At 43.1% G+C, this 26,545-nt stretch overlaps 1 protein-coding gene across 1 annotated transcript in view; it reads right to left on the reverse strand.

Moving 5' to 3' along the window:
* The window catches only part of syt5a (synaptotagmin Va), a 29,019-nt gene extending 2,693 nt beyond the window's left edge, over nt 1–26,326 (reverse strand). The window contains 9 exon segments of the mRNA XM_079645728.1: nt 1–32; nt 1,331–1,498; nt 5,113–5,280; nt 7,218–7,255; nt 7,258–7,303; nt 15,890–16,071; nt 18,576–18,590; nt 19,645–19,802; nt 26,169–26,326. The exon segment at nt 1–32 is cut by the window's left edge and continues 86 nt beyond it. Of these exon segments, the coding sequence (XP_079501854.1) occupies nt 1–32; nt 1,331–1,498; nt 5,113–5,280; nt 7,218–7,255; nt 7,258–7,303; nt 15,890–16,071; nt 18,576–18,590; nt 19,645–19,795 (800 nt within the window). The 5' untranslated portion in view covers nt 19,796–19,802; nt 26,169–26,326.
* Between the last annotated feature and the right edge of the window lie 219 nt (nt 26,327–26,545).

Below are 26,545 nucleotides of genomic sequence, written 5' to 3' on the forward strand. Positions count from 1 at the left end.
AGGGAAATGCAGATATCTCCCAACTTCTCTATCTGTCAGAAACACAACAAATGCACCTTTGAGTTTCTGTATGTCACAGTTCAATGGTTGCATTGATATTATGGGTATTTCTGTACGAGGGGAAACAGTAGATAATCAGTCATATCAATATCTCAGATACGAAGCCACTATACTTCTTCTTCACTTCATTAGAAAGGCAAACAACTGTTTTAAAGAGTACCTGACCTCCCTTTATATTAATAGAACACTAATGTCATTGTTAGCTAATGAATGTTTCCATGGTGACCAACGGCAACATGACAACGTTTTCATTGGTCCTTCCTCTTTAGAGAAGACCAGGAAATGATGGATACACGGATCGTGTTCAAATCAATAGGCACGCAATGACTCGAAATAATAATGATCACGCCACCAAACACACATTCAGACTAAAGGAACCAGCCTGTTTGGAAAATGAGAGAAGTAGAAAGTACAGGTATTTGAGTTCAACATGTAAGAAGTAGAAAGTACAGGTATTTGAGTTCAACATGTAAGAAGTAGAAAGTACAGGTATTTGAGTTCAACATGTAAGAAGTAGAAAGTACAGGTATTTGTGTTCAACATGTAAGAAGTAGAAAGTACAGGTATTTGTGTTCAACATGTAAGAAGTAGAAAGTACAGGTATTTGAGTTCAACATGTAAGAAGTAGAAAGTACAGGTTCGTTGAGTTCAACATGTAAGAAGTAGAAAGTACAGGTATTTGAGTTCAACATGTAAGAAGTAGAAAGTACAGGTATTTGTGTTCAACATGTAAGAAGTAGAAAGTACAGGTATTGGAGTTCAACATGTAAGAAGTAGAAAGTACAGGTATTTGGGTTCAACATGTAAGAAGTAGAAAGTACAGGTATTTGTGTTCAACATGTAAGAAGTAGAAAGTACAGGTATTTGTGTTCAACATGTAAGAAGTAGAAATTACAGGTATTTGAGTTCAACATGTAAGAAGTAGAAAGTACAGGTATTTGGGTTCAACATGTAAGAAGTAGAAAGTACAGGTATTTGTGTTCAACATGTAAGAAGTAGAAAGTACAGGTATTTGTGTTCAACATGTAAGAAGTAGAAAGTACAGGTATTTGAGTTCAACATGTAAGAAGTCAAAGTAAAAAGTGGTCATAAAAATAAGTATTGGAGTAAAGCACTGAGACCAGAAACATGTACTTAAGTACAGTGAAAAAGTATTTGTACTCCACTACTTCCCACCTCTGCACATTTATGTATAAAAGACATCAAAAAGTGCATTTTGCATGGAGACCTTTAAATGAATGTGAGATTCACTATAAGTTTTCTTACGTACCTCCTCCTTCTCTCCTCCAATCAGGTCCTTCCACTCCTGTATCGGCTGAGCGAGGTCGATGCTGTTCATGGCGATCTTTATCTCTCCGATTACATCGTGCTTACCGAAACGATCAAAGTCAAACACCTGCAGCACCAGAAACTGACCCCCCAGATCACTGTAGGGGATCTGAAGAGGGGGAAAGAAAGAGAGAGGAGGGTAAGAGCCTTAAAGAGACTTCCATGTTCGTGTTTTTCACCAAAACATAACTCTGAAAGGCTCTGTTTAAGGTCTTTAATGACATCCAGAGGCAGAATCCCAGTCTTCCCAGATAGAGAGATAGACAGATAGACAGACAGATAGATAGATAGATAGATAGATAGATAGATAGATAGATAGATAGATAGATAGATAGATAGATAGAGAGAAAGAGATAGAGAGATAGATGGAGAGATCTATAGATGGATAGATAGATGGATAGATAGATAGAGAGATAGAGAGATAGATAGAGAGATAGATGGAGAGATCTATAGATGGATAGATAGATAGAGAGATAGAGAGATAGATAGAGAGATCGATGGAGAGATCTATAGATGGATAGAGAGAGAGAGAGAGAGAGAGAGAGAGATAGTTAGTTAGATAGATGGATAGATGGAGAGATCTATAGGAGGAAGGAATACAACTTAGGGCTGAGCTTCAATAGCAGTGTTAAGAACAATGGAAAAAGGTGTATCATCTAGGTGTAGTCTAGGTGTAGTCATGGTGTAGTCTAGGTGTAGTCATGGTGTAGTCTAGGTGTAGTCATGGTGTAGTCTAGGTGTAGTCATGGTGTAGTCATGGTGTAGTCATGGTGTAGTCTAGGTGTAGTCATGGTGTAGTCATGGTGTAGTCATGGTGTAGTCTAAGTGTAGTCATGGTGTAGTCATGGTGTAGTCTAGGTGTAGTCATGGTGTAGTCTAGGTGTAGTCTAGGTGTAGTCTAGGTGTAGTCATGGTGTAGTCATGGTGTAGTCATGGTGTAGTCATGGTGTAGTCTAGGTGTAGTCTAGGTGTAGTCATGGTGTAGTCTAGGTGTAGTCTAGGTGTAGTCATGGTGTAGTCTAGGTGTAGTCATGGTTTAGTCATGGTGTAGTCTAGGTGTAGTCTAGGTGTAGTCATGGTGTAGTCATGGTGTAGTCTAGGTGTAGTCATGGTGTAGTCTAGGTGTAGTCATGGTGTAGTCTAGGTGTAGTCACGGTGTAGTCTAGGTGTAGTCTAGGTGTAGTCTAGGTGTAGTCATGGTGTAGTCTAGGTGTAGTCTAGGTGTAGTCTAGGTGTAGTCTAGGTGTAGTCATGGTGTAGTCTAGGTGTAGTCTAGGTGTAGTCTAGGTGTAGTCATGGTGTAGTCTAGGTGTAGTCTAGGTGTAGTCATGGTGTAGTCTAGGTGTAGTCATGGTGTAGTCTAGGTGTAGTCATGGTGTAGTCTAGGTGTAGTCTAGGTGTAGTCCAGGTGTAGTCATGGTGTAGTCTAGGTGTAGTCATGGTGTAGTCTAGGTGTAGTCTAGGTGTAGTCATGGTGTAGTCTAGGTGTAGTCATGGTGTAGTCTAGGTGTAGTCTAGGTGTAGTCATGGTGTAGTCTAGGTGTAGTCATGGTGTAGTCTAGGTGTAGTCTAGGTGTAGTCCAGGTGTAGTCATGGTGTAGTCTAGGTGTAGTCATGGTGTAGTCTAGGTGTAGTCTAGGTGTAGTCATGGTGTAGTCTAGGTGTAGTCATGGTGTAGTCTAGGTGTAGTCATGGTGTAGTCATGGTGTAGTCTAGGTGTAGTCATGGTGTAGTCATGGTGTAGTCTAGGTGTAGTCTAGGTGTAGTCATGGTGTAGTCATGGTGTAGTCATGGTGTAGTCATGGTGTAGTCATGGTGTAGTCTAGGTGTAGTCATGGTGTAGTCTAAGTGTAGTCATGGTGTAGTCATGGTGTAGTCATGGTGTAGTCATGGTGTAGTCATGGTGTAGTCTAGGTGTAGTCTAGGTGTAGTCTAGGTGTAGTCATGGTGTAGTCATGGTGTAGTCATGGTGTAGTCATGGTGTAGTCTAGGTGTAGTCTAGGTGTAGTCATGGTGTAGTCTTGGTGTAGTCATGGTGTAGTCTATGTGTAGTCTAGGTGTAGTCATGGTGTAGTCATGGTGTAGTCTAGGTGTAGTCATGGTGTAGTCTAGGTGTAGTCATGGTGTAGTCTAGGTGTAGTCATGGTGTAGTCTAGGTGTAGTCACGGTGTAGTCTAGGTGTAGTCTAGGTGTAGTCTAGGTGTAGTCATGGTGTAGTCTAGGTGTAGTCATGGTGTAGTCTAGGTGTAGTCTAGGTGTAGTCATGGTGTAGTCTAGGTGTAGTCTAGGTGTAGTCATGGTGTAGTCTAGGTGTAGTCTAGGTGTAGTCTAGGTGTAGTCATGGTGTAGTCTAGGTGTAGTCATGGTGTAGTCTAGGTGTAGTCTAGGTGTAGTCATGGTGTAGTCTAGGTGTAGTCATGGTGTAGTCTAGGTGTAGTCTAGGTGTAGTCATGGTGTAGTCTAGGTGTAGTCTAGGTGTAGTCTAGGTGTAGTCATGGTGTAGTCTAGGTGTAGTCTAGGTGTAGTCATGGTGTAGTCTAGGTGTAGTCTAGGTGTAGTCATGGTGTAGTCATGGTGTAGTCTAGGTGTAGTCATGGTGTAGTCTAGGTGTAGTCATGGTGTAGTCTAGGTGTAGTCATGGTGTAGTCTAGGTGTAGTCTAGGTGTAGTCATGGTGTAGTCTAGGTGTAGTCTAGGTGTAGTCATGGTGTAGTCTAGGTGTAGTCTAGGTGTAGTCATGGTGTAGTCATGGTGTAGTATAGGTGTAGTCTAGGTGTAGTCATGGTGTAGTCATGGTGTAGTCTAGGTGTAGTCTAGGTGTAGTCTAGGTGCAGTCTAGGTGTAGTCTAGGTGTAGTCTAGGTGTAGTCATGGTGTAGTCTAGGTGTAGTCTAGGTGTAGTCTAGGTGTAGTCATGGTGTAGTCATGGTGTAGTCTAGGTGTAGTCTAGGTGTAGTCTAGGTGTAGTCATGGTGTAGTCATGGTGTAGTCATGGTGTAGTCTAGGTGTAGTCTAGGTGTAGTCATGGTGTAGTCATGGTGTAGTCTAGGTGTAGTCATGGTGTAGTCATGGTGTAGTCATGGTGTAGTCTAGGTGTAGTCTAGGTGTAGTCTAGGTGTAGTCATGGTGTAGTCTAGGTGTAGTCTAGGTGTAGTCTAGGTGTAGTCTAGGTGTAGTCATGGTGTAGTCTAGGTGTAGTCTAGGTGTAGTCTAGGTGTAGTCATGGTGTAGTCATGGTGTAGTCATGGTGTAGTCTAGGTGTAGTCTAGGTGTAGTCTAGGTGTAGTCATGGTGTAGTCTAGGTGTAGTCATGGTGTAGTCTAGGTGTAGTCTAGGTGTAGTCTAGGTGTAGTCATGGTGTAGTCTAGGTGTAGTCATGGTGTAGTCATGGTGTAGTCTAGGTGTAGTCTAGGTGTAGTCATGGTGTAGTCTAGGTGTAGTCTAGGTGTAGTCTAGGTGTAGTCTAGGTGTAGTCATGGTGTACTCATGCACTCTGACCTGACTCTCAACAGCCTCATTAACACAATTACTCATTCAGCCTACTGTCACTTTGAGATATCGAGGAATAAAGCACTAATGTCTCAGGTAGACTTTGAAAGACTTGGACTCCGGTTACCGTGTTTTTGCAGGTCTCACTCAAAGACTCCTTGTTGCCTTGCTGTTGAAGTGTTTATACAAATCACCCTGCCTTGCTGATAGTATGACCTGAACTTCGCAGTACGCACCTTAAAGGTGAAGGTCTCATTGAAGACTGGGCAGAGGTTCTTGCGCTGGACTTTGGTCTCAAACTTCTTCTTCTTGTCCGGCAGCATGTAGACTTTAACGTACGGATCTGAACTTCCTCCGACGTCCATGGCTGGCAGATCCTGAGCCTGAATGATGCCCACGATCAGCTGCAGAGAGGAGAGGAAAGAGTTCATCGTGCTTTTGTAAAAAGTCTCTTTCGTTGCTTACTAGTTACAGAGAAGGAGAGTATACAAAGTAGTATCATCTATTCAACGGACTCAAAGCCTATAGGACTACATTTCCCAACAGCATCCCAGTGCTGCAACAACAAAGAGGACACGTAGAACATTCAATATATTTGGTCTTTTTTGGCACAAATCTTCCACTTTGGGTAAAACCATGCACCAAATATCTTTCTTGAAGACGCATTTTGAAAACCATGAAAACTAGGGATGCACCGAATATTCGGCCACCTAAAATTATCGGCCGAAAATTGTTAAAAAGGCCCTTTCGGCTTTCGGCCGTTGATCTTACTCCGCATATTTGTCCGGGTGTTTTGATTTCAAGTGGTGGAGTAATCCCGAAGTGGTGAAAGTCTTTGCAGTTACTCCCCCTCGAGAAATGTCAGCTGAACACGTTTTACAAATCGCAATCTGCGCCTCTTTCTCTGATATTTTTAAATATCTCCAAGCGTCAGACATGTTGGCTGTGAGCCAGCCGCGAGCATGTTCGCGCGCCGTGCTTGTCGCCGCGTTTTGATTACGTCATCACAACAACACGTTAGGTTACCAAACTTATAGGTGCATTTGTTGTTGTTGAAGGCCTGGCTGTTACAGTCTTTATTTACACTAGTTAGTCGTAGGCCTCCTGGCCTAGATGTTTATTTTAAAGCACCTTGGCTTTGTTCTGAATGCACTTTGTTGTAGTTATCCTACAGAGAAAAGAAAATGCACTTGACTTGGAATGAATGTACTGTATGCATTCAAAAGTGCTGAATAAATGTTTTATGGACCCATACTAGTGATTATTATTTAAGTTAAGTTTTGCCATAATCATGTCTTTTTCCATAATCAGGAAGCTGAACAACATTGGTAAAAAATGTATACATTATATATATATATATATATATATATATATATATATATATATATATATATATATTAATCATTTTTGGCCTTTCGGCATTCGGTTTTCGGCCAACTGTTTCCTATTCTCGGTATCGGTTTCGGCCAAGAATTTCCCATTCGGTGCACCCCTAATGAAAACAGCAGAGTGGTGCAGAGATAAGATGTGAAAATGCAGCTGGGACACAAAGTCCAGAGCTGTCATTGATATAGAAACTCATGCAATAGAGTGGTGCAGGAATGAGTTCTAAAACCAGGAAGTGAGTCAGCATTTCTCCACTTCCTATTCCCTGGTCTCAGAGCCAATGGGATCTCTCCGTAGGGTTTAGGAAACTATCTGAACTAAGGTCTGTGGTTGAGACACATTGAAGAGACGGATCACGTTTTGTTCTACATTAAATCATCAGCAGTGACCCCACTGGGGATTTCTGAAGAGTGGACGTGTCTGGGAAACGATGGTTGTTACCAAGTGGCTGAATAGGACTACAGAAGTCGTGGAGGCCGTTGTACGTCATTACGCCGAACACGTGAACACTCCTCTAAGTTAGTTTCTGTTCTGCTTGAGAGCAAGTCCCTGCCTCCTGCAGACTGTTCAAACAAACGCTTCAACTCGTTCCATCTAGAATCTGTGTGTTTGAATATGGATCTCAAGTTGGCGTGACGTTGAAGCAGCGACTCGGCTGTAATTCCTTTATAGCATAACGTTAGCATTTAGCTTCTGGCCATTCGATTTATGATTAGAATATTATAAAAGTAGACATGTGGAGATTATCCGGCTGAACAAAACGTGCATTTATCAAACGGGTTCCTTTTCCACAGATCTTATTTTTTACAATATTCCAAAATCCTCTGGAGAAATCCTGTTGCTTGTTGTCGAGGGAACCAGTAGCTTCCTTCAGGGTCAATACGTCATCCCTGCACCGCTCTATAGTATGTGGGTAGATTTTGAATGCAGTGCTTCTCGTGTACTTCTTGTGTACCGTGTTATCAGTAAAGTTGTAGTCCAGTGAGTACTCAGTTTTCCAAGGGCCTCCTTCTCCTCGTCATCCTTCCCATCCTCTCCATCCTGGAAGACATGAAGCAGTTTGCAGTTTAATGAACATCAAATAGAGTCATGTCACGCTCCTGTGATATGTGACACTTCAACGTTAACCATTGAAAGTGACGAGATATAGAATATGCATTTTTATATTTTGTGGAAGCCTTTCTGAGTAATAATGACTCTAGACTAGAGCAATGTTTTCTCTAATGTTGTTATTGGACATTTTACTTTTAAGGTCTCCTGTTATCTTCTTTTTCAACATTATATCACAGATCTCAGTTATATAAAGAACATGTATCTGAAAAACCAAACATCCCATAATCCCCTCTGTTCCAGCCCTGTTTCAAAAGTGCTGATTCTGTGTCTGTAGCTTTAAATGCTAATGAGCTGCTGCTGGCCACGCCCCTCTGAGAGATGATTGGTTTAAAAAGAACTCAATGGTGCTCCAGGAGGAGATTCAGGTGAAAAGGGGGGGGCGGGGGGGGGGGGGGGGGGGGGGGGGGGGGGTTACCTGTGTTGCTGATTGGCTAATGGTTACACAAGACAACACATCTTTATGACATCATAAAGTGGCCAAAATCTGATCAGCTCATTTTCCGACAGGTTTTTATAGAAAGGGATCAAAAAGAGAGAAAATCTTTGTTCCTGAAACTTTAAGAGTCTCTTTCCACAGAGGGGGACACATGTTGATGTAGAAGAGACATGAAGAAGAGGGGACACATGTTGATGTAGAAGAGACATGAAGAAGAGGGGACACATGTTGATGTAGAAGAGACATGAAGAAGAGGGGACACATGTTGATGTAGAAGAGACATGAAGAAGAGGGGACACATGTTGATGTAGAAGAGACATGAAGAAGAGGGGACACATGTTGATGTAGAAGAGACATGAAGAAGAGGGGACACATGTTGATGTAGAAGAGACATGGAGAAGAGGGGACACATGTTGATGTAGAAGAGACATGGAGAAGAGGGGGACACATGTTGATGTAGAAGAGACATGGAGAAGAGGGGACACATGTTGATGTAGAAGAGATATGAAGAAGAGGGGACACATGTTGATGTAGAAGAGACATGAAGAAGAGGGGACACATGTTGATGTAGAAGAGACATGAAGAAGAGAGGACACATGTTGATGTAGAAGAGACATGGAGAAGAGGGGACACATGTTGATGTAGAAGAGACATGAAGAAGAGGGGACACATGTTGATGTAGAAGAGACATGAAGAAGAGGGGACACATGTTGATGAAGAAGAGACATGGAGAAGAGGGGACACATGTTGATGTAGAAGAGACATAAAGAAGAGGGGACACATTTTGATGTAGAAGAGACATGAAGAAGAGGGGACACATGGTGATGTAGAAGAGACATGGAGAAGAGGGGACACATGTTGATGTAGAAGAGACATGAAGAAGAGGGGACACATGTTGATGTAGAAGAGACATGGAGAAGAGGGGACACATGTTGATGTAGAAGAGACATGAAGAAGAGGGGGACACATGTTGATGTAGAAGAGACATGAAGAAGAGGGGACACATGTTGATGTAGAAGAGACATGAAGAAGAGGGGACACATGTTGATGTAGAAGAGACATGGAGAAGAGGGGACACATGTTGATGTAGAAGAGACATGGAGAAGAGGGGACACATTTTGATGTAGAAGAGACATGAAGAAGAGGGGACACATGTTGATGTAGAAGAGACATGGAGAAAAGGGGACACATGTTGATGTAGAAGAGACATGAAGAAGAGGGGACACATGTTGATGTAGAGACATGAAGAAGAGGGGACACATGTTGATGTAGAAGAGACATGAGGAAGAGGGGACACATGTTGATGTAGAAGAGACATGATGAAGAGGGGACACATGTTGATGTAGAAGAGACATGAAGAAGAGGGGACACATGTTGATGTAGAAGAGACATGGAGAAGAGGGGACACATGTTGATGTAGAAGAGACATGAAGAAGAGGGGACACATGTTGATGTAGAAGAGACATGAAGAAGAGGGGACACATGTTGATGTAGAAGAGACATGAAGAAGAGGGGACACATGTTGATGTAGAAGAGACATGAAGAAGAGGGGACACATGTTGATGTAGAAGAGACATGAAGAAGAGGGGACACATGTTGATGTAGAAGAGACATGGAGAAGAGGGGACACATGTTGATGTAGAAGAGACATGAAGAAGAGGGGACACATGTTGATGTAGAAGAGACATGGAGAAAAGGGGACACATGTTGATGTAGAAGAGACATGAAGAAGAGGGGACACATGTTGATGTAGAAGAGACATGAAGAAGAGGGGACACATGTTGATGTAGAGACATGAAGAAGAGGGGACACATGTTGATGTAGAAGAGACATGAAGAAGAGGGGACACATGTTGATGCAGAAGAGACATGAAGAAGAGGGGACACATGTTGATGTAGAAGAGACATGAAGAAGAGGGGACACATGTTGATGTAGAAGAGACATGAAGAAGAGGGGACACATGTTGATGTAGAAGAGACATGAAGAAGAGGGGACACATGTTGATGTAGAAGAGACATGGAGAAGAGGGGACACATGTTGATGTAGAAGAGACATGAAGAAGAGGGGACACATGTTGATGTAGAAGAGACATGAAGAAGAGGGGACACATGTTGATGTAGAAGAGACATGAAGAAGAGGGGACACATGTTGATGTAGAAGAGACATGGAGAAGAGGGGACACATGTTGATGTAGAAGAGACATGAAGAAGAGGGGACACATGTTGATGTAGAAGAGACATGGAGAAGAGGGGACACATGTTGATGTAGAATAGACATGGAGAAGAGGGGACACATGTTGATGTAGAAGAGACATGAAGAAGAGGGGACACATGTTGATGTAGAAGAGACATGAAGAAGAGGGGACACATGTTGATGTAGAAGAGACATGAAGAAGAGGGGACACATGTTGATGTAGAAGAGACATGAAGAAGAGGGGACACATGTTGATGTAGAAGAGACATGAAGAAGAGGGGACACATGTTGATGTAGAAGAGACATGGAGAAGAGGGGACACATGTTGATGTAGAAGAGACATGAAGAAGAGGGGACACATGTTGATGTAGAAGAGACATGGAGAAAAGGGGACACATGTTGATGTAGAAGAGACATGAAGAAGAGGGGACACATGTTGATGTAGAAGAGACATGGAGAAGAGGGGACACATGTTGATGTAGAAGAGACATGAAGAAGAGGGGACACATGTTGATGTAGAAGAGACATGGAGAAGAGGGGACACATGTTGATGTAGAAGAGACATGAAGAAGAGGGGACACATGTTGATGTAGAAGAGACATGGAGAAGAGGGGACACATGTTGATGTAGAAGAGACATGAAGAAGAGGGGACACATGTTGATGTAGAAGAGACATGGAGAAAAGGGGACACATGTTGATGTAGAAGAGACATGGAGAAAAGGGGACACATGTTGATGTAGAAGAGACATGAAGAAGAGGGGACACATGTTGATGTAGAAGAGACATGGAGAAGAGGGGACACATGTTGATGTAGAAGAGACATGAAGAAGAGTGGACACATGTTGATGTAGAAGAGACATGAAGAAGAGGGGACACATGTTGATGTAGAAGAGACATGGAGAAGAGGGGACACATGTTGATGTAGAAGAGACATGGAGAAGAGGGGACACATGTTGATGTAGAAGAGACATGGAGAAGAGGGGACACATGTTGATGTAGAAGAGACATGAAGAAGAGGGGACACACATGTTGATGTAGAAGAGACATGAAGAAGAGGGGACACATGTTGATGTAGAAGAGACATGAAGAAGAGGGGACACATGTTGATGTAGAAGAGACATGAAGAAGAGGGGACACATGTTGATGTAGAAGAGACATGAAGAAGAGGGGACACATGTTGATGTAGAGACATGAAGAAGAGGGGACACATGTTGATGTAGAAGAGACATGAAGAAGAGGGGACACATGTTGATGTAGAAGAGACATGAAGAAGAGGGGACACATGTTGATGTAGAAGAGACATGAAGAAGAGGGGACACATGTTGATGTAGAAGAGACATGAAGAAGAGGGGACACATGTTGATGTAGAAGAGACATGGAGAAGAGGGGACACATGTTGATGTAGAAGAGACATGAAGAAGAGGGGACACATGTTGATGTAGAAGAGACATGAGAAGAGGGGACACATGTTGATGTAGAAGAGACATGAAGAAGAGGGGACACATGTTGATGTAGAAGAGACATGGAGAAGAGGGGACACATGTTGATGTAGAAGAGACATGAAGAAGAGGGGACACATGTTAGATGTAGAAGAGACATAAAGAAGAGGGGACACATGTGATGTAGAAGAGACATGAAGAAGAGGGGACACATGTTGATGTAGAAGAGACATGAAGAAGAGGGGACACATGTTGATGTAGAGACATGAAGAAGAGGGGACACATGTTGATGTAGAAGAGACATGAAGAAGAGGAAACACATGTTGATGTAGAAGAGACATGAAGAAGAGGGGACACATGTTGATGTAGAAGAGACATAAAGAAGAGGGGACACATGTTGATGTAGAAGAGACATGAAGAAGAGGGGACACATGTTGATGTAGAAGAGACATGAAGAAGAGGGGACACATGTTGATGTAGAAGAGACATGAAGAAGAGGGGACACATGTTGATGTAGAAGAGACATGAAGAAGAGGGGACACATGTTGATGTAGAAGAGACATGAAGAAGAGGGGACACATGTTGATGTAGAAGAGACATGGAGAAGAGGGGACACATGTTGATGTAGAAGAGACATGAAGCCATTGAGTGGCCAGGACCAAATAGCTTTTTATATAAATAATATGTTACCACTTTACAATAAGACTACCCGAATAAAGGGTTTACGGATAGTTTGAAATTCATTTATTAATTCGCTTGTGAACACTTTATAAATCCTAAATAAGCTTTTATAAGACATGAGATAAACAGGGCGACTGTGACAGGTTGCTTGCCAAATAGTGAACATGTATCAGTACTGCTAACCCTTATTAGAAATGTTAGTAACTCATAAATAAATGGTCATAAAGAGATGCCAAGAAACATCAAGATGGACGGGGGGGGAGAATCAACTCAGTGAACAACAGATACCAAGGATGCTGGCTGATGAAGAAGACGAAGTAAGCTAGGTAGCCAATATAAGGCTTAGTCATCTTGCTAAATAATGAGCCTGTGTTGATGTATGAAAATTATGTTAAAACTGGTTTATAAATGGTTCTTAATCGGCGCTTTCACACCAAGTAGTTTGCCATATTTAGTACATCAGAACTTAGTTCATGAGAACTCTTTAGTTCTCACTTCTTCTTCTTCTGCTTTAGGTTTACTGGCAGGCCGCAAACAACTTCACGGCGTATACTGCCACCCGGAGTCCCCGGCCGGAAGTCCCCGGAGTTGGGGAAGGCTTCTGAAGCCTTCAGAGTAAATCTCCAGTATGCCGACACCTCCTCATCTCCACCGCTCCCATGTTTTATTTTGTGTTGCTATAAGTTAGTCTCTCTGCGTGTGTGCGCTGGGCTAATGCTAATAATGCTAATGCGAGGATAATAAAATGGCGGCTTCATAAAACTTTTTGGGGAGTTTTACGGGGCGTGGTTTGCATTCCGCCCAGCCAATCAGACACAGGAACCTTTTTCAGTCCCTTTTCAGTCCCTGCTCTGGGACTGAAAAGGGGTAAAAAGGTTCTCATGAACTAAGTTCTAGTTCCGGATCTTTTTGGTGTGAACGCAACATTTCGGAACTATACTGGGATAAGTACTGCGGTGAGAAAGCGCCTATTGATTAATAAAGTGTTTCCAACCTAATTCATAACCTAATTATAAACCCTTTAGGAATCCTTTATAAGGGAAGTCTTATTGTAAAGTGGTAACGTAATGGTAGGAGTTATTTTAAATTCATATTCTGCATAGAAGCCCGTTCACCACCAGCTGCTCTAATCCTGAGGCCAGCAGCTGGTCGTTCGTCATCCTGTTTAATCCGTCAGTTCATTAGTCTCACCTGGACCGAAGCCAAACAGCTGCAGACAGTGAGGAAGGGGCTTCATCAGAAAGTGACTCCATCTGTCGGTCTGTGGAGGGAGGAGCTTCCTCATAGACCCCTCCTCTAACACACCCCCTGTAGGAGCTCCCTCATAGACCCCTCCTCTAACACACCCCCTGTAGGAGCTTCCTCATAGACCCCTCCTCTAACACCCCCCTTGTAGGAGCTTCCTCATAGACCCCTCCTCTAACACACCCCCTGTAGGCGCTTCCTCATAGACCCCTCCTCTAACACCCCCCCTGTAGGAGCTTCCTCATAGACCCCTCCTCTAACACCCCCCCTGTAGGAGCTTCCTCATAGACCCCTCCTCTAACACACCCTCTGTATGAGCTTCCTCATAGACCCCTCCTCTAACACACCCTCTGTATGAGCTTCCCCATAGACCCCTCCTCTAACACACCCCCTGCCGGAGCTTCCTCATAGACCCCTCCTCTAACACACCCCCTGTATGAGCTTCCTCATAGACCCCTCCTCTAACACACCCTCTGTAGGAGCTTCCCCATAGACCCCTCCTCTAACACACCCCCTGTATGAGCTTCCTCATAGACCCCTCCTCTAGCACACCCCCTGTAGGAGCTTCCTCATAGACCCCTCCTCCAACACCCCCCCTGTATGAGCTTCCCCATAGACCCCTCCTCTAACACACCCCCTGTAGGAGCTTCCTCATAGACCCCTCCTCTAGCACACCCCCTGTAGGAGCTTCCTCATAGACCCCTCCTCTAACACACCCCCTGTATGAGCTTCCTCATAGACCCCTCCTCTAACACACCCCCTGTAGGAGCTTCCTCATAGACCCCTCCTCGAACACCCCCCCTGTAGGAGCTTCTCATAGACCCCTCCTCTAACACACCCCTGTAGGAGCTTCCTCACAGACCCCTCCTCTAACACACCCCCTGTAGGAGCTTCCTCATAGACCCCTCCTCGAACACACCCCCTGTAGGAGCTTCCTCATAGACCCCTCCTCGAACACCCCCCCTGTAGGAGCTTCCTCATAGACCCCTCCTCGAACAACCCCCCTGTATGAGCTTCCCCATAGACCCCTCCTCTAACACACCCCCTGTAGGAGCTTCCTCACAGACCCCTCCTCGAACACCCCCCCTGTAGGAGCTTCCTCATAGACCCCTCCTCTAACACACCCCCTGTAGGAGCTTCCTCACAGACCCCTCCTCGAACACACCCCCTGTAGGAGCTTCCTCATAGACCCCTCCTCGAACAACCCCCCTGTATGAGCTTCCCCATAGACCCCTCCTCTAACACACCCCCTGTAGGAGCTTCCTCACAGACCCCTCCTCGAACACCCCCCCTGTAGGAGCTTCCTCATAGACCCCTCCTCTAACACCCCCCCTGTATGAGCTTCCTCACCGAGCCCTCCTCGAACACCCCCCCTGTATGAGCTTCCCCATAGACCCCTCCTCTAACACCCCCCCTGTATGAGCTTCCTCATAGACCCCTCCTCTAACACACCCCCTGTATGAGCTTCCTCATAGACCCCTCCTCTAACACACCCCCTGTAGGAGCTTCCTCACAGACCCCTCCTCTAACACCCCCCCTGTATGAGCTTCCTCATAGACCCCTCCTCTAACACCCCCCCTGTATGAGCTTCCTCATAGACCCCTCCTCTAACACACCCCCTGTAGGAGCTTCCTCACAGACCCCTCCTCTAACACCCCCCCTGTATGAGCTTCCTCATAGACCCCTCCTCTAACACCCCCCCTGTATGAGCTTCCTCATAGACCCCTCCTCTAACACACCCCCTGTAGGAGCTTCCTCATAGACCCCTCCTCTAACACACCCCCTGTAGGAGCTTCCTCACAGACCCCTCCTCTAACACCCCCCCTGTATGAGCTTCCTCATAGACCCCTCCTCTAACACACCCCCTGTAGGAGCTTCCTCATAGACCCCTCCTCTAACACCCCCCCTGTATGAGCTTCCTCATAGACCCCTCCTCTAACACACCCCCTGTAGGAGCTTCCCCATAGACCCCTCCTCTAACACACCCCCTGTATGAGCTTCCTCATAGACCCCTCCTCTAACACCCCCCCTGTAGGAGCTTCCTCATAGACCCCTCCTCTAACACCCCCCCTGTATGAGCTTCCTCACAGACCCCTCCTCTAACACCCCCCCTGTAGGAGCCTACATGCTGTGGTTGCCTGTGTTTAGAGTTATATTGTCTTCACTATTTGTTAACACCACGCACCCTTGTGATTGGTTGTTTCCGGTGATTGTCACATGGTGTGGTGAGGGGCATGTGGAGGTTTAGTAACTCAGCTCTGATGTCTTTTGTTAACCGTATGATTCTGCTAAGCTAACCAGTTATACAATTCAACATTAGCAATGGAAGTGTAGCCCTTCCACGCACCAAGCAGTGCACTCAGTAAAGCTTCAGTGATCAGCTGTTGATCCGACCTGGTGAAGAGTTACTAACCCCTACACAACCAAAGTCATATGGAATATACTTTTCGGAAGACCTTCGTAGTTCAATGTTTTATTTGTGTTGGATGTTTATGTGTCCGGCAGCCACTTTTCCTCACCTTCTTGTCGCCCCCTTCCTCTCCATCTTTGTTCTTCTTCCTCCTCCCTCGTCCTCCCTTCCTCTCGCGGACCTTCTTGGGTTTCTTCCCCTTACTGATGCACTTCTTATAGATGCAGAATCCCATACAGGCGATAAGGGCCAGGACCACCACCACAATGGCTCCTATTGCCCACATGGGCACTGAGGGAGGAGAGAGGAGGTGAGAGGAAGGAGAGAGGAGGTGAGAGAGAAGAGGAGGAGAGGGGAAGGAGAGAGGAGAGAGAGAAAGGAGGAGAGAGACAGAGGAGGAGGAGAGAGGAAGGAGAGAGGAGAGAGAGGAAGGAGGAGAGAGGAGGTGAGAGGAAGGAGAGAGGAGAGAGAGAGAAGAGGGGAAGAGAGGAAGGAGAGAGAGACAGAGGAGGAGGAGAGAGGAAGGAGAGAGGAGAGAGAGAGAAGAGGAGGTGAGAGGAAGGAGAGAGGAGAGAGGAAGGAGAGAGGAGGTGAGAGGAAGGAGAGAGGAGAGGAGATGAGAGGAAGGAGAGAGGAGAGAGAGGAAGGAGAGAGAGAGGAAGCAGAGAGGAAGGAGAGAGGAGAGAGAGGAAGGAGGAGAGAGACAGAGGAGGAGGAGAGAGGAAGGAGAGAGGAGAGAGAGAGAAGAGGAGGTGAGAGGAAGGAGAGAGGAGAGAGGAAGGATAGAGGAGGTGAGAGGAAGGAGAGAGGAGAGGAGATGAGAGGAAGGAGAAAGGAGAGAGAGAGAAGAGGAGGAGAGAGGAAGGAGAGAGGAGAGAGAGGAAGGAGGAGAGAGGAGAGAGGAAGGAGAGAGGACGTGAGAGGAAGGAGAGAGGATAGGAGATGAGAGGAAGGAGAGAGGAGAGAGAGGAAGGAGAGAGAGAGGAATCAGAGAGGAAGGAGAGAGGAGAGAGAGGAAGGAGAGAGATAGGAGAGAGAGGAAGGAGAGAGGAGAGAGAGGAAGGAGGAGAGAGACAGAGGAGGAGGAGAGAGGAAGGAGAGAGGAGAGAGAGAGAGAAGAGGAGGTGAGAGGAAGGAGAGAGGAGAGAGGAAGGAGAGAGGAGGTGAGAGGAAGGAGAGAGGAGAGGAGATGAGAGGAAGGAGAGAGGAGAGAGAGAGAAGAGGAGGAGAGAGGAAGGAGAGAGGAGAGAGAGGAAGGAGGAGAGAGGAGGTGAGAAGAAGGAGAGAGGAGAGAGAGGAAGGAGAGAGGAGAGGAGATGAGAGGAAGGAGAGAGGAGAGAGAGGAAGGAGAGAGTGAGGAAGCAGAGAGGAAGGAGAGAGGAGAGAGAGGAAGGAGAGAGATAGGAGAGAGAGAGGAAGCAGAGAGGAAGGAGAGAGGAGAGAGAGGAAGGAGAGAGATAGGAGAGAGAGAGGAAGCAGAGAGGAAGGAGAGAGGAGAGAGAGGAAGGAGAGAGGAGTGGAGATGAGAGGAAGGAGAGAGGAGAGAGAGGAAGGAGAGAGAGAGGAGAGACAGAGGAAGCAGAGAGGAAGGAGAGAGGAGAGAGAGGAAGGAGAGAGATAGGAGAGAGAGAGGAAGCAGAGAGGAAGGAGAGAGGAGAGAGAGGAAGGAGAGAGGAGTGGAGATGAGAGGAAGGAGAGAGGAGAGAGAGAGGAAGGAGAAAAGTATTCTCATCAAAATATAGTGAAAGTAGAGACAGTAAAAGTAGTCATTGTTTGATTGCTCCATTTCAGAATAATAGATATGATATGTTTTATAATGATTGATCATGAAAGTGTTCTCAAAGCTGGTAAAGGTGCAGCTAGTTTGAATGACTTTGTATACTGCAGGGTAGCTGGTGGATTTACTCCAGGTGGAACTAAAGTCTGATTTAACACTTAATTAGATTTCACATCATTCATCCAGATCTGTGAAGTCACTAAAGGTATTAAATACATGTAGTGGAGTAGAAGTACACCATGTACCTCTGAGCTGTAGTGGAGTAAAAGTACACCATGTACCTCTGAGCTGTAGTGGAGTAGAAGTACACAGTAACATACTAAAAGTGAAATAAAATGTGAACTTAAGTACATTTACTTGTTAGACGCTTTGGCCAAAAGTAGATGTACAAAATAGCATCAAATAGAAATACTCAAGTAATGTACAAGTACCTCAAACGTTTACTTAAGTACAGTACTGAGTAAATGTACTTACTGTGTTACTTCCCACCTCTGTATATAAGGGATGTATAATGGTGAATTGCACAGCTTGTGAAGAGTGTGTTATGAGTGTCAATTAAATAAAAACACTGTGATAATACCCATAATCCTTAGCGGTTTGGTGTTGCTTCCTGTCACTGAGTCTCGGTTTATACATCATCAGCTCTTTAGCTGTCATGTTTAAGGACTAGACACAGAGTTAAAGAATAAGCTCTGTTATTACAACGTGTGAACTAATCTGACACGTCCTTTCCATCCATACTGTAGTGGAGTAGAAGTACACAGTAGCAAGTACCTCAAAAATGCACTTAAGCACAGTACTTGAGTAAATGTACTTACTTACTTTGCACCACTGAAAACTGTCCATTGTTGTAAATAAATGAGAAGTGGCTTCATGGTGGGACATGATGAGATGTGGAGTGGACATTTGGAAAGGGGAAATCCCTCTAATAAGATACTTGTATAATAATAACAATGAAGTACAGAGCTGTTCCCTCCAGCTGTAACACACATGTTCTTTAAGAATGGAAAGCACTTACACTTGAGGTTGTGATCTTGAAGGGCAGAGTGGTCACAGGGAGAAATGAGAGAGGACAGAGTACAGACATGAACAACATGAGAGTGAGATGACATGATGGGTGAATGTGACGGGAACGTTTAAGATGATCTTAGTTTCTCTGTTTGTCCCTGAATGCACCTCTCGATCTACAGATTGTTGTGTACGAGTTCACAAAAGGAAAACATCTCATCCAGAGCTTTTGATTAGTTCTCTTTACAGGAAGTAAACCCGAGTGTTTGGTTCTTTGGTGCTTAATTCTCTAATCGTATTTCCAATGTTATCAATTCCTTTATGGATGCTGAAGTGGTTTTTTGACTGCAGTTTGTTGCAAAAACTCAATTTAACAAAATCACGACTGGTTCCCAAACTAGCAGCCTGTCTATTAAATGTCGGAACGCACGTCGTTTTTATCTACACAGAAATTGATAGAGCATTGGCCGATATGCAGAATCATGAATGACGTTGGTTTCAATAACAGCTTATTAACACTCATCCCGAGTGTGTTTGTATATCGGTTGACTTCCCTTTCAAATGAAACCAACCAGAGTCTTCGAAACAAACCAAACTAATCTGGAGTTGGAATATGTTTATGTGCAGCAACAGCTACAAGCAAACGTGTGTTTGACTTATCTCACAGGTCCCCTATCATCCTCCTCTTCATCAATATATCACAGGTCTCTGATATATCCAGAGCCTGTCTCTGATTGGCTAGGGTTAGGGTTGTGTGTGTGTGTGTGTGTGTGTGTGTGTGTGTGTATGTGTGTGTGTGTGTGTGTGTGTGTGTGTGTGTGTGTGTGTGTGTGTCTGTGTGTGTGTGTGTGTGTGTGTGTGTGTGTGTGTGTGTGTGTGTGTGTGTGTGTGTGTGTGTGTGTGTGTGTGTGTGTGTGTGTGTGTGTGTGTGTGTGTGTGTTTGTGTGTGTGTGTGTGTGTGTGTGTGTGTGTGTGTCTGTGTCTGTGTGTCTGTGTGTCTGCGTGTGTGTGTGTGTGTGTGTGTGTGTGTGTGTGTGTGTGTGTGTGTGTGTGTGTGTGTGTGTGTGTGTGTGTCTCACTTGGCAGGTGTGTGAGCTCGTTGAAGAACTTGCTCTTCATGCTGGTGAACTGCTTGATGGAGTGATGAGATGGAGGAGCTGCTGGTTCTCGTTTCTCCGCCTCCTCCGCCGCCCTGCGGAGCCGCGCCCCCGCCAGGCTGACCAATCGCATCGCTGCTCTGAGAGATCAAAGGGAGAGTAGAGAATCAAGGCAAGTTTATTTAATCGAGTGGCCCATGGTGGTGGTGGGGTTATGGTATGGGCAGGCGTATGTTACGGACGATCAACACAGGCCACTCGATTCACAACATTACCCTAACCCTAACCCTCACACCAGATACTGACTGGTTTTCGGACCCCCCCAGACCCCCCCAGACCCCCCCAACAAAGCAAAACTGCACGTTTCAGAGTGGCCTTTTATTGTGGCCAGCCTAAGGCACAGCTGTGCAATAACCATGCTGTCTAATCAGCATCTTGATATGCCACACCTGTGAGGTGGGATGGATTATCTCGGCAAAGGAGAAGTGCTCACTATCACACATTGTTTCAGATTTGTGAACAATATTTGAGAGAAATGGTTATTTTGTGTTTATAGAAAATGTTTTAGATCTTTGAGTTCAACTCATGAAAAATGGGAGCAAAAACAAAAGTGTTGCATTTATATTTTTGTTCAGTGTATCTAATGTGCAAATGACAATAAAGCCTTTGATTGAAATTGAATTGTGTGTGTGTGTGTGTGTGTGTGTGTGTGTGTGTGTGTGTGTGTGTGTGTGTCTGTGCGCGTGCGCGTCTGTCTGTCTGTCTGTCTGTCTGTCTGTCTGTCTGTCTGTCTGTCTGTCTGTCTGTCTGTCTGTCTGTCTGTCTGCGTGCGTGCGTGCGTGCGTGCGTGCGTGCGTGCGTGCGTGCGTGCGTGCGTGCGTGCGTGCGTGCGTGCGTGCGTGTGTGTGTGTGTGTGTGTGTGTGTGTGTGTGTGTGTGTGTGTGTTGTATAGTGAGGATCTTAACATTGCCAGTTTTGTTACTTATTTATGAAATATGTCTGACCCGATGAATTCATGAGACAAAATAAAAATGGATCAACCAGAGCTGAGAGATTGTAAAATCTCTTATAGCGGTATAGTTGTAGAGTACATCATTATATTTCTAATTGTCGGTGCCTTTTGGCTTTTCTCTTTGCTTATGTGCATTAGTGTGTGGTTTTGCATTATGTGCATACGTGCTTTACTCAGTGATGTTTTTGATTTCTGTGCTTCTTGTATATTTTCTTTTTATGCCATTAACCTTAACACACATTTACATGACGGACGTAAGTGCTCATGTTCATAAATGTGCATTGTCCCTTCCTAAATAAATAAATAAAACTCACAGAAATAACAACACAAACACAAACGGCCGCTCTTGTGTGTCCTTCAGTGAGACCTGATGCTAGCTGACCTTTCACCTGGTTTAATCTCTTTAATCCTCTCTCAGTCACATCACTCCTCTCACCATTCACTCACTCTGTAGTTTCACTAACAAAACAAAACTCTCTTCATCAGGAATAAACGTGCATATTTTACTGAGGTTTTAGTGAAAAACAAGTGGAATCATGGTGTGAAATTAGTGAAGCAAGTCCTAAGATACTCATAGGCCTGAGATTCTTTATAAATTAGCAACACCACAATGCCAAAAAACAACAAATTCAATTCAGGATTTCATGTTTAAAGAGCGTTACATGTGTGTCTTGTTGAAGCTAAGGTTAATTTAACTGTTTTAAATAATGGTGAGTAGCTCTGGTTAGCTTAAAAAACTCAGAGTACATTACAAATATCCCTTAAAATAAGTAGAGTATAGTGTGTGTGTGTGTGTGTGTGTGTGTGTGTGTGTGTGTGTGTGTGTGTGTGTGTGTGTGTGTGTGTGTGTGTGTGTGTGTGTGTGTGTGTGTGTGTGTGTGTGTGTGTGTGTGTGTGTGTGTGTGTGTGTGTGTGTGTGTGTGTGTGTGTGTGTGTGTGTGTAATAATACGTGTGTATTACTTGAGTGCAGTCAGTAAAGGGAATAACCTACCCTGCTAGCCAACCCAGTCTCACGGCATTTCATGTTATAATCACGAAATGTATTTAATCTATTGATTCGTGTTCACCAACAACATTTTCCCCTTTTTTTCGTGTCACACAGAACGATTTTAAAAGCAATGTATTTCTATTGGTAGTGTGTTTCGTGCCTGCACCACGTCTTTTTGTCCGGTCGGGTCTTGGAAGACCAGAAGCTGTGTGGTTCATGAAAACATGTTCTTACTCAATATCTTACCCTAAGCCTAACCCTATCCCTTTTATTTTAACTTGTATAATGTTGGAGTTTTTTTGCCGTCCGCGAGGAAAATAAATGGCTCAGAGCCTCAGAATACTGAAACCTGGAAAAAAAATGTCATTCTAATTAGTTATTATTTGGTCAGGCACGAAACATACTGCCAATAAAAATTAGGGCTGTCAATCGATTAAATATTTAAATCAGATTAATCACAGCTTAAAAATTAATGAATCAGATTAATCACCATTCAAACTATGTCCAAAATATGCCATTTCTTTATGTATATTGTTGTGGGAATGGAAAGATAAATGAAAGAAGGCGGATATATCCATTTAACATACAGTATGTTTATTATAACATTGTTCTGTGTGTCAAAATGAAAGACAGCCCACACACCTATCAATCATCAAACCGTGAGGTCTTATTTCATTACGTGTTGATTTCTATCAGCACGTAAGTTTGTATCGATGTATATAGAGATGTACTACAGCTAAAGTATTCTCCGTCGGGACTTCCTGCAACAACACCACGCCGTTATCTTGATTCTGATTGGCCAGAAGACATTATCAAAGATGTTCTATTGAGAAGACGATCACTACGTGACAAAAGTTTTCAAAACCGTTTCTAGTCTTCTGTATTTCCAGACAAGCAGCTACTGAAATCAATCTGACTAACTGCTGTCTGTGTGATTTACTCCGCGAGTTGGAGGACTTTATTTTGCTTACTTTAACATCGTTGTTCATGGTGGGGGCTAAGCCATTTATTGGTATGGGTGTAGCCTACCCCAGCGTTGCCACTGGTGGGATGTATGGGACGGGCCATTCTGCGCATGCGTTAAATGCGTTAAATATTTTAACGAAATTAATTCAAAACATTAATTACCGCCGTTACCGTGATAATTTTGACAGCATTAATAAAAATACATTGCTTCCAAAATTGTTCTGTGTCAGAATACTGAAATCTGTATTTTTTTTTATCTGTTTTTCCTTCAAATTTGTTATTACTTACATTGCTTTTAAAATCGTTTTGTGTGACAGGAAATAAATGGGAAAATCGTGTTGGTGAACGCGAATAAACAGATTAATTTCGTGACTATAACACGAAATGCCGTGAGACTGTGTTGGTTATACTATAGCATGCTTGAAGAAACGTTTTAGGAGAGAGTCATTCAATGTTTTGCATTACCATTTGGAAGGGTATAAAGTTGATCATTAATTGAGTTCTTAAAAACAACCTTATTGGAGTCAAGGAATGTGTAGTTCCCACACAACAGACAGATAGCTAGCTACATAGCTGTGTAGCGCATTAGCGCGTTAGCTTGTTAGCTAAGCTTAACACTAGGATCCATTAAACTCTTTTTAAAGGAGCTTTAAATAACATTGTTTGTGACAGTGGTTACAGACATTGAACACAACATAAGTAACTCTTTACAGGAGCCTAGAAATAATGATGAAATCACGTGAACACAAAGCTAGCTTAATAGCAAAGTAGCTACCAAACAACCAGTTACTGGCTGGGTAGCTTTTTGCATAACGTTAACCAGAGGACGAAAGTAATTCAAGTATTTTACTTAAGTGTTTTATTTTGATGCCACTTCTCCCAAATAACTCAAAGGGTAATATTGTACTTTCTACTCAACTACATGTATTTTAAGGCTTTACAAATTAAGATTTTTGCATAAAAATAGTCAATACAATTTAACATTGTGTTATTCATTAAACAAACCAACAGTTTAGACGTATTAGTACACTAGTAGTATAGTATTTATACAAAATGGCAATACTACGTTTACCTATGTAATAGATCTAAGTAGTTCTTCCACCTCTGGTGTGAATATACCTCAGTAGAATATTGGATTAGAAGGCTCATCACAAACCTGGGTTATCTTTCTCCTGAATCCCTGCCTGTAGCTCTGGGTAGATTATGTTTTTAATATATTGTTATTAGTTTCATCATGACAGTATTTGAAGTACTTCAGCGTCCTGAGAGGTCAGTTGTTGCTCTTCATCGACCGCTGACTGACTTTAAACCTCCAGCAGACTTCCCTCTGCGATGTAACGAGATTAATTGCCAAAGGTAATCCAGAAATCCCTCGGTTTAAACAAATTAAGGACAGTTTGCCTCCCCGCAGCTCCTCCCCTTTCTCCCCCCTTCCTATCTGTTATCCATCCTCCCTCAGAACAGCTGGAACACACACACACACACACACACACACACACACACACACACACACACACACACACACACACACACACACACACACACACACACACACACACACACACACACACACACCATTAATAATGAGATGTGTTTTAGGTGGCGAGCTGTGTTACTCTAAACCTTTTATTTCCCAGACTGCATCAGCAGAGGATTAGAGAGGGTATGTGTGTGTGTGTGTGTGTGTGTGTGTGTGTGTGTGTGTGTGTGTGTGTGTGTGTGTGTGTGTGTGTGTGTGTGTGTGTGTGTGTGTGTGTGTGTGTGTGTGTGTGTGTGTGTGTGTGTGTGTGTGTGTGTGTGTGTGTGTGTGTGTGTGTGTGTGTGTGTGTGTGTGTAGTAGATACATGGATGAATAGTAGAAGTATACCATGTTTAATTTACTCGTGGAGTCGCTATCAAGATACAATCATTTGTTTTCACATTTAAAAAAAAACTGTAGTAGGACATTTTTCACCCATTTTTTAATGGACTTAATTTATCAAATAAAATGTTATACAAAATGCTAAACTGTGCTTTTACATACAACAACTTCTACTAACTTTTTTAATATTTCTCAACACGCTATACTATGACTTTTCTTGTACTTTAAAACATGGAAGGATTTTTTTTGACCTTATGTCACTTGTTAGTCGCTTTTACCCAAAGCAACTAAAATACATTCATTACTGTGGAGAATCCCCACAGGAGCAACTTGGGGTGAAGTGTCTTTCCCAACAACATGCTGTCTGCAGTGGGGATCGAACCGGCTCCCCTGATCGAAGATCAACGCACCAACCCACTGAGCCACAGCCTGACTTTTCAACATACTGTACTATTTTTTTGTCCTATGTACTATGATTTTTTACCTAATTTTTGGCATACTTTTCCACAACCTTTTTTGTATTTTTGAACCTACTTTACAAACTTTTACTTTAAAAACAATATTTGACAAACACTATGACGTTCTTTCATATGCTTAGCCCAGATAAACTTGACTCTTTTTCACATACTGTACTATAACTTATTTCATACTTTGCAACATGTTATGTTTATTTTTCAAATATTTTTTTACGTATTATTCTATGAATTATTTAAAATACTACGTTATTATTTCTTGATATTTCGATTTTTTAAATTATATTTCAACATACTATACTATGAATTTTAAATGCAAAATCTCAGTAACGTCATTCTTAAAATAAATACATGTAGTGGTATTAAATAAAAGTACTTAGTAAATGTACTTAGTTACTCTCCTTCCCTGCATATCAATGTGTTGTGTAGAGGCACAATGTAGAGGTGTATTGTGGGTAATTGCACGTGAAAGCAGGCTCTAAATAGACGTGCATTAGTCTCCGTTAATCCACTTCAACTAATCTTTGCCAGGTTTAAAAAACATCCTCCACTAACGTCAAATTAAAGGTTTCCCCAAAGCACAAACTTCCCCATTAACATGCAGTCATTAAATAATACAGAAGGACGTCGGAATAATATTAAAGTGTAAAATCCAATAATTTAAGTGGCTTTCCTCAACGGATTAATGACTGAAATGCACGGAGAGCGACAGAGGAAAGGAAGTGTAGCTGATATTAGTTAGTAATGGATCTGCTGTAAAGGACGCTTTATTATTTAGTTATATTAAAGTAAAAGCATCTTATTAAATGCAAAAGGTTGACTGCTTTTCTCTGTTTCAGTGAATCAGAATCAGGTTCAATGGCACGCTCAATGAATTTTCATTTGTGCATAATTAGAGAGAGTAAGAGGAATTCATTTGTAAAAAAAGGAGCAAATAAAGAACTATTTAAAAACTAGCTTTGAAACTGTTATAAAATAACATAAAATAAAATTCATGTTTACAGGAAATGTAAATATACAAAAAGTACAATAGGAATTTGAGAACATATATAGTATACGTGCAGTGTAATCTGAATGTAAAGTGGGTTTGTAGATGACAGAGTCGAGCTCTGAGTGGAAGAGACCCATTCAAACACATAATGAAGCTTTGGTAACACACGATATTTAAATGGAGGTTAAAACAAAGAAAGCATCCGATAACTCACCTTAATGAGAGTCCGTTTCCTCAGGTCCTGGGTTTTATTTGAGTTATTTCCAGCATGCGTGTCCTCCTGACAGATCCTCACTGACTGAGTGTTGCTCAGAGTCACCCCCCCCCCCCCCCTCCCTCTGTGTTAATCTCTATAATATCCTCTCTGCCAACTACTTACCGTTCTCCTCCATCTTGAAAACACACAACATGCAACGCTGTCACTTTAAATCTTATTTCTAAAGGAAACCGTTCAGAAAATATTCAATATATTCTAGAGCCATAGATATTCAATGTTTATATTATACATCTTATAGAAAATAATATATTTGTACTGTCATCATACAAAGTACAACGAAATGTATTTGGCAACTCTCACTGCAGTAAAAAAAA

The sequence above is a fragment of the Notothenia rossii genome (genome assembly GCF_949606895.1).
Source record: "Notothenia rossii genome assembly, chromosome: 8".
NCBI classification, from domain to species: Eukaryota; Metazoa; Chordata; class Actinopteri; order Perciformes; family Nototheniidae; genus Notothenia; species Notothenia rossii.